The following is a 7,980-nucleotide window of genomic DNA, read 5'->3' on the forward strand; positions in this document are numbered from 1 at the left end:
TCATTGTCTTCCACATATGACTTAGATTGTAGCTGTTCATTAATGTGCATAAAACACAGTAATTAGCAGCTGTTCTTCTTGTAAAGAATTATTTGGACAAAGGACACCATTTACTTGAAAAGAATTTTTTGTTTTCTAGTGTACAAGACAGAACTGGAAAAGGACATTATATCAGACACATCTGGTGACTTCCGCAAGCTAATGGTTGCCTTGGCCAAGGTAGGTCTGTTCATATTTTTCCACTTTTCCTCGATGTGCCTGCCCTTTGGTAACTGACTGATGGCTGCCAGTAAAACAATTGGGTTTCTGACTCACTTTTAGATTTCCTTGTATTTTCACTGTCTTTTGGGGGGAAAAAAACATTCAGATGTTGAAGGGCAAAGTATTTTGACAGAAATGCAGCATTCACAGCAGCAGCTTCGTAATGGGGATGGAGCATACTGTTACTTATTTAGCAAATTCAGATTAAAAAAATCAAATAGAAAAGAATATGCATATAGCAAACTGCTTACTGTCTATGAAGCCTTAAATACTGCTATCCTTGTTTGAAGGGCAAAAGGTGTGAAGATACTTCTGTGATTGATTATGAGCTGATTGACCAAGATGCGAGGGTAAGTGCTGGTAATGACCATTAAATGTCTTAAGTTGATCAAGCTTTTGGGGATATTGAAAGTACAAATGCTATGAGAGCGAGCAGCATTTATGAAAGGAGGTGTGTGTATTTCAGATTGTCTTGCACAGTAATGTGTGCATGCAATCAAGGTATCTGCCGCTTGCAATCTTGATACCATCAGTTATCAGTTTTCACAGGCTACTTACCCGCTAGGACCTATACAGAAGCTCTCTGGTTTTTCCCTGAGGTATATTTAGAAAGAGAGCCTTTAACAAAAGGAAACACATATGTTCTGAAGAGTGGTTGCAACCAAGTAATTGTGTAAGATTGAGAGAAGTATCATTGAACTTAGTGGCTGGTAATGTTTGTTTATTACATCTATATCTGTCGAGAGCAGGCCTAAATATAAAGTAAAATCTGTAGATACAGGTAAATACAAAGCAATTAGTCTTAGTTTCAGATTAGATCCATAGGTCTTGTCCTTGGTGGTGTGCCCACCCATGTGTCCTTTTGTGTTTCTCTGACTGACACAGTTCCAGTAGTACTTGTTTTCCAGTAAGGAAATTGTATACATTTGCCATGTCTTCTTGTGTAACTCCTGATTTGCATGATTTTGCTTTTCATTCTAACCCCAGGAGCTCTATGATGCTGGTGTGAAGAGAAAGGGAACTGATGTCCCCAAGTGGATCAACATTATGACTGAAAGAAGTGTCCCCCACCTCCAGAAAGGTACTATTCAAGAGACAGATTTTTTTTTTTTTTCCTGTAAGAGAAAACTATACCGAAGTGGTAACTATTTTGTCCCAGATATGATTGAAATGAGTGTGAAAAGCATTCATAAGACATAGGAGATCTCATAAATCTTAATTCATGTCCAAGCTGTTAATTTTATTCAAAAAATATAGTTATTTCTGTGGATGTGTTAATCTCACAGTTTGAATGTGTGTAGAGCTCTTTTTACACAGGTGTAACAACGCTCAGTTGTATGTCACATACAACTGAGAACAAAAATATTATAAAATTTAGAAAACGTGGCTGCAGGAGACCTTGAGAAGTCCTTTAGCTTTTCCCTCTGTCCCAGGGGTAGCTTAGCTATATCATGTGTCTAAATCTGACAGTGAAGACTCTCAAAACCAGCTCTGATACTGCCGTAAGAAGCACGTGAGAAAGCCATTTGAAGACTTTTCTTTTCAGGGCCTATATCACTGTTGTTTCAAAAAATACTAGTACAGGATTAAGATGGTATTTTACCATATTATGGAGGTGTTCAGGGAAAACAAAAAGGCCATAGCATGGGAACTTCACTATCAGCTGACTAACTTAGGCTGGAGTTAAGATCAAGTTCTCAGAAGGACTTGGACAGATACTTTTTAATCATATGTCTCTGCATTGCGCTCTCTGTGGTTTTTGATTTGGGTGGTTACTTTTACCAGTTCTTGGTCTGGTTTCGATTTCACCTGTTTTCTTTCGTGTGATAGTGTTTGACAGGTACAAGAGCTACAGCCCATATGATATGTTGGAGAGCATCAAGAAGGAGGTTAAGGGAGATTTGGAGAATGCCTTCCTTAATCTTGGTGAGTTACCCTGAAGTAAAGAGTTATCTTTAGATAGGATCTTTTCAGTGCTCTTGCACTGTATGGTGATAAGGATAGGGCCCAGCTTCCTCTGTGTTGCCGGACGAGAAAGAAACTGGAAGTGCTGGCATTATTAGATTCTCTAGTGTGTTTAGGATATTACAGATATTGAGAAGTAGCGTACTTTTGCCCTCTGGAAAATATAAAACTTGCTTTCCAGATGAAAATAAAAATGCATGTGTTTTTTGTGATCTGTTGTTAGTTCCACTTTTGTCTGATACAGAGGCTTAATGTTTGTTTCCCCAAACAAACAAATGGGTTGGACCTATAGCTGAACACATTAAGTATTCAATCTAGACATAGGCTGGAGAGCCAACAGTGTGTGTGTGAGAGAAGACAGGCAGCGGAGGATGCTAGAGGCTAATAAAAGAGCTGATTTGGCACTGAATTCTCTGAAATGGGGAGGCAGGGTATAAAGCTGGTACTGTGGTATGAGATGAAAATGACAATAATGTCACCGAGTTTAAGACGAAATTCTTTAAGAGGAAAATCCATTTCAGACTAAGGGTGAACTGAGAGCTCTGTAATGCAAAGAGAGAATAAACAGAGATCAACCTTGAAAGGGAGGCTTCTCATGGATTAGCATACAGGGAGAGTTTTCAGAAAAAAGGTTGCTTATAGAAGTGGAAGAATGAATTGTGGTGGGTGTGTGTGTGGAGGAGGGCTAGCATTCTGAAATGATACTAGCGATGGAGGGAAATACTTTCTCAGATTCTAAGCATTTGTCGTTCAATCACAAGCTTAGCCAAAAAACTTCTAAGTAACAACTCGGGTAAAAATAACTTATCTATGTCACCTTTTGGAGAAACTTTTGCTGAAAACCTTATTTTCAGTACTCATTATGTCCTTAAAAATGACTCCAAGATTCTGTGTTCTGCTATTCCATGTATGGGCAGGATGTTTAACTATTCTTATGTCTGTCTTCAGTCCAGTGCATTCAGAACAAGCAGCTATATTTTGCGGACAGACTGTATGATTCCATGAAGGTAGGGAAGACTGTTCTTTCTTTCTACTAATTTTTTTTTCTTGCCATTATTTCATCAAATTTTGATTCTTTAGGCACTTTTATTCATATGATATGTGACTGGCATGTGAATAAATTAACAATGACTTAGTATTGTGCAAAAGCATTCTTTAACAGTTACGAGTCTAGACCATCTATTCAGAGGCATCTGGTATAGGGAAATACAGGGAAGGGTCTCATAATAATGTTCTGTATTAGATCAGTTGATTATAATTAGCAAAGTTAGACACACCTTTTGCAGGTAACCAAGAGCTGATAGCAGAAAAAGCTTTTTATTGAAGTGCCAAAATAAGACACTAAATTTGCCTAAAAACATTTTCCCCAGAAAAGGGGTGAAAGAGAAATGCCTGGTGACAGGCATTAGGCAATACCAGGAAGACCTCTTGGTGAACCAGAACTGCTGCTTACAGTCTAAGTAGCTAGATTTGTGACTGGAAGTTGGTCAAACACTGCTGATGAGAAAGGTTATGTTCATGCTCAAATTCCTGGATCATAATAACGACCTTAGTTAGAAGGTTTAATTCTTTGTATCTTTCATTGCTACATCTCAGTTGCCTGTAGTTTGCTGTCTTACCATTAGGTAAGGTGGCCTTATACTCATTTCAGCTCTTACAGTTCTAAATGTGTATTTGCTTGTAGGGCAAGGGAACCCGCGACAAGGTGCTGATCAGGATTATGGTCTCCCGCTGTGAGGTTGACATGCTGAAAATTAAGAGTGAATTCAAGAGGAAATATGGAAAATCTCTCTATTATTTCATCCAGGTAAGTTGGTTTTTTTTTTTCAGCTTTCTTTTTATACCAGTTGTATGGAGCTTTGCAGCAGTCTTCATTGGATTAATCGTACCATTAGAATTCATGGGAGGTGTTTTAGAGGCTGCAGTGAGAATAATACGTTATTATCCATGCGCTATTGAAAAGCCACCTTTAACTTTATAGTCTACAGCTGATACAACTCCTGGCAGGTGCCTGACAGTGTATGTAGGCTTTGTGCAGTCGGCTGATGTGTTACGAAGGAAAATTCTGCTCACCTGTCCCTATCCTCAGACCAAAAGAAAACTAAAAACAGAATTGCTCTGTGATTGCTGAATGAAAATAGAGCATCTAAATTGTTGCTTGCTTTCATTTCAGTGCCCAAGGAGTAGGCTTTTTAGCTAGAATTATTTTTGTCAATTTTTGTGATTGGGCAGGAGCTATAGGTGCTAGGTTTTATTGAACTTGGGGCACAGGCAAAGAGCCTGTGCATCTATTTAAAAACTAGTCTTCTACCCACCCTCGCAACAGCATATGATACATTCTTGCATGTGTAGATGAAGTTGTGTCAAAATCTTAAGCCAAAATCTCTTCCTGAAGATGTCAATTTTAGATTATAAGCAAATTTTCAAAATAGTGAACTTGATGTATGGTTTTTTGCAGTGATCAGTGAGAAGGAACAGAATCGAGTCCTTACCAGCTTTCCTTTGTTGTGTTACTCTCTTTCATACCAAAATTTCTCTCCCTTCTTGGCCTTGCATAATTTCAATTCACACATAAGTAAAACTCAGTCTAGATAGTCTCCTCCAGGCTGACAAGGCTTCAACTGCGAAACATAGTCTGTCCCACAGGTTTAGGATATAATGCGTATACTTTCATATTTTGTGACTGTTTCCTCATACGTATTTTGTATTTTTCTTCCCTTGCTTTACAGCAAGACACAAAAGGGGATTACCAGAGGGCGCTGCTGAACCTGTGTGGTGGAGAGGACTGAAAACTGTGAGGGAAGAAACCCGAATCCAGAGACATGTCTTTTTTGCTCTTTGTTTTACTGTAATCCTAGAAAAAATTGACTTGCCTAGCTAACCTTGCCTTTGTATCTGCAAGACCACTGAAGTAGTATGCTTTCTGGTGCTGCGTGCGCTTGTCTCGGCAGCAGTGCTCTGCTTGGCTCTGCCGAAGGTCCTAACGGCGTATAGCCAGAGAAACTAACCTTCCCGAGATAAACGAGGTTACAAGTGCTTGTGAAAGACTCTGCCTCTCTGTGCGAAGTTTCTAATAAAACATAAATAAAACTGAAGTTTTACTTTAAGACGACGGGTCTCTTTCAGACCTTTAATTTGAAAACTGCGTGAACAACGGATAGGTATTTAGCCTTCCCCGTCCGTTTTCTGTGTTGGTTTTTTTCCTCCTCAGGTTCACAACTTGTGCCTGAAACCTTGTCTTCCTTCCTCAAAGCCCTTCCCCTGTTTAATGATTCCATTTCTCAGCAGAAGCAAAACCATTCTCTTGATATTTTTTCCTTTTTCCCCACAAATAAGTGACACTAAAAACAGGAGCCCCATCTTTCTCTGCCTGTGCGCGAGGGGCGAACACTTGTGAATCCCTCTTCAACATTTCAGCATTTTCCGTGCCTGTGTGTGAGGGGTGAATAGTTTTGAACCCCTCTTAAACGTTTAAAACAGCCCGTCTGTAACAAAAGCGTTTCCTTCGGAAGACCCGGTGCTAGGGCATCCTGCGTGGGGGTGTCGGACCAGGCCGGGAAGCAAGGAGGAACGAAGAGGGTGCCGCTTGTTTTGGCGGAGGGAGTTTCCCGCCTTTCTTCTTCCCGCCCTCCCCGCTGCCCTGAGAGCGGCGGGGGTGCGGAGGCGGGGGCTGTCGTTGCCCCCTGCCGGGCCAGCAGAGGCCGGAGCCAGAGGCAGGCCGGGGCGGGGGTTCTCCCCAGCCGCGGCCCTCGGCGGCTGCCTGAGGCGGGGCTGCGGTGTCCTGCGGGGAGCGCTGGCCTCCCGCCGCGCCGCTTCGATCAGCGTCCGCGCGTCTCGGGGGCGGTGCGGGCTGGCGCCCGGCTGAGGGGACTTCGGACCGTCCGCGACGCAGCAAAGAGCCGCTAGCGCGGGTTGCAGGCGCTCGCCCTGCCCCTGCGACCGCGCTGGGCGCTCGGGGTCCCGTTTCCCCCGTGTGGCCACAGGTATTTCAGTCTTTAGTTGTAGCCGCGGTGAAGTAGGCTCACGCGGTAGAATGCGCTTTTCTTGTCTTAGCGTGACCTTATCTCCTACTGCTGTATGAAAGTCATATCCAAATGCTAGGAAAAAGGTGGAAAGAGCAAAACTTTCACCCCCGCTGTGAGTGTTGCATTTGGCCCCTCGCGCTTGAAGGCTGAGGGGAGCCGCCATCTTGGTGCAAGGACCAAGCCTGGGTGCTCCTCTGGTGCTTGTGTAGCCACATGCTGCCAAGCACAGAGGCCTCGGGTACAGCTGTAATATAAATATTAAATAATTGTCATAAGAAAAAATAATTTCCTCCTTTCCCAGCTGCCTGCAACTATCAGCTGTTTTCCCTTAGGCATTACCTGGTTTGTAGCCCAGTTCCAAAGGCCGATACACTCCTCAGAGATAATTTTGAGGCTTTTTAAATCAACCTTTCAGAAAAGACGTGAGAAGCACACAGTAGCCTATTTCATGCTGCTATGAAAAGGGTGAGAGATCTTGCTGAAATATCATTAGCTGTACACCTCAAGGAATATTTGGTGCAAAAACACTGCAGTTGATAAAATATTGGTAACTTAAATGCACAAATGATACTATTTTTCAGGAGCAGCTCCAATTTAATGCCTGATGGAGCAGTGTCATTCACACCTGTTTACAAAATGCCTCTCTGTTTAGGTTTGTACGTTTAAAAACTGTTGCTGAGATAGCAAATCACTCTTTGAATCTAATTAGGTAAGTCATCTCTATAAACTTTGCTTGCTCAAATGTGGCCCTATAAAAGAAATCAAACAGCAGGCATTTTTCCAGTCAGTGGAATGAACAACTAGAATTTGATGGCTAGCATGCTCTGCCTTACTGCTACAGGATGTTCGAAACCGCAGGCAGTCTTTCTTGGGGAGCAAGGCAATGTTAAATAAACCGGCATGATTTCAAAGGCCAGGACCATCTTCACTGACTGTAGACTAGAAAGCAAATTAGTCTCCTGTGAGATCTAGAAGCTTTCCAGAATGTAATTAAAGTTGTTTGGTGGTGGTGTTGGTGATTTTTTTTTTAACTTCCTCTTTTTTTCTATTACTGGCTTTCTGATATTCCAGATAGGGACAAATTTGCAAGCTCTGGTGTTGATCCTGTCATTTGGTTGCAGGCTCAGTAATATGCAAGGTAGGTCCCTGTCCATGGAGATGTATTGCAAAAAATCAAGTCTTTGAAAGTCAGGAATACCTTGAAGAATGGTGCTTGGCAGTGTTGCACCGTTTTACTAATAATTCCCCACCCGGCAAATTGAACACATGACTAAAAAAAAAAAATATATCAAACTTTCAGCTGCTGATGATATAGTTTAGACTGTTACTCTAGCTAAGATCTATCTACCTTCAGAAGAAAAAAAAAATACTTAAAATTTGCCTCTCCAGATCTTTGCTGTCGCAAAAATGTGTGAAGAAAGGGTCTAATTTCTTTTTTTTTTTTTTTTAGGTCAGATCTTGATTTAGTTTATTGTGTTTGCTCTTTGGAGTTCCTATTCCAATAATGCATGCAGGAACAAAAGGTTTTTCCTTGGTATTTTACACTTCATTGGCACTGTTTCTTTGACTATCTTGAATTACACAATAAATTGCAGTAGTGGGATTTAATTGGATTTGTACTAGTCTTTTATCAGACCTGCAGTGTAACACAGACATTGGAATATAGGGCTAAAGAAGTGTACTTTTAGGCAGGCGAGTATCAACTTAGACACCTACTAAGAAAGTAATG

The 7,980-nt window shown here is 41.4% G+C and overlaps 1 protein-coding gene across 1 annotated transcript in view; it reads left to right on the forward strand.

The window, feature by feature from the left end:
* ANXA2 (annexin A2) overlaps positions 1 to 5,336 on the forward strand; it is a 29,402-nt gene extending 24,066 nt beyond the window's left edge. The window contains exons 7-13 of the mRNA XM_059823864.1: positions 140 to 219; positions 552 to 611; positions 1,249 to 1,342; positions 2,092 to 2,187; positions 3,175 to 3,233; positions 3,911 to 4,033; positions 4,956 to 5,336. Of these exons, the coding sequence (XP_059679847.1) occupies positions 140 to 219; positions 552 to 611; positions 1,249 to 1,342; positions 2,092 to 2,187; positions 3,175 to 3,233; positions 3,911 to 4,033; positions 4,956 to 5,015 (572 nt within the window). The 3' untranslated portion in view covers positions 5,016 to 5,336. The remainder of the gene's footprint in view (positions 1 to 139; positions 220 to 551; positions 612 to 1,248; positions 1,343 to 2,091; positions 2,188 to 3,174; positions 3,234 to 3,910; positions 4,034 to 4,955) is intronic.
* Positions 5,337 to 7,980: the final 2,644 nt, after the last annotated feature.

The sequence above is a fragment of the Gavia stellata genome, chromosome 13 (assembly GCF_030936135.1).
Source record: "Gavia stellata isolate bGavSte3 chromosome 13, bGavSte3.hap2, whole genome shotgun sequence".
Classification (NCBI taxonomy): Eukaryota; Metazoa; Chordata; class Aves; order Gaviiformes; family Gaviidae; genus Gavia; species Gavia stellata.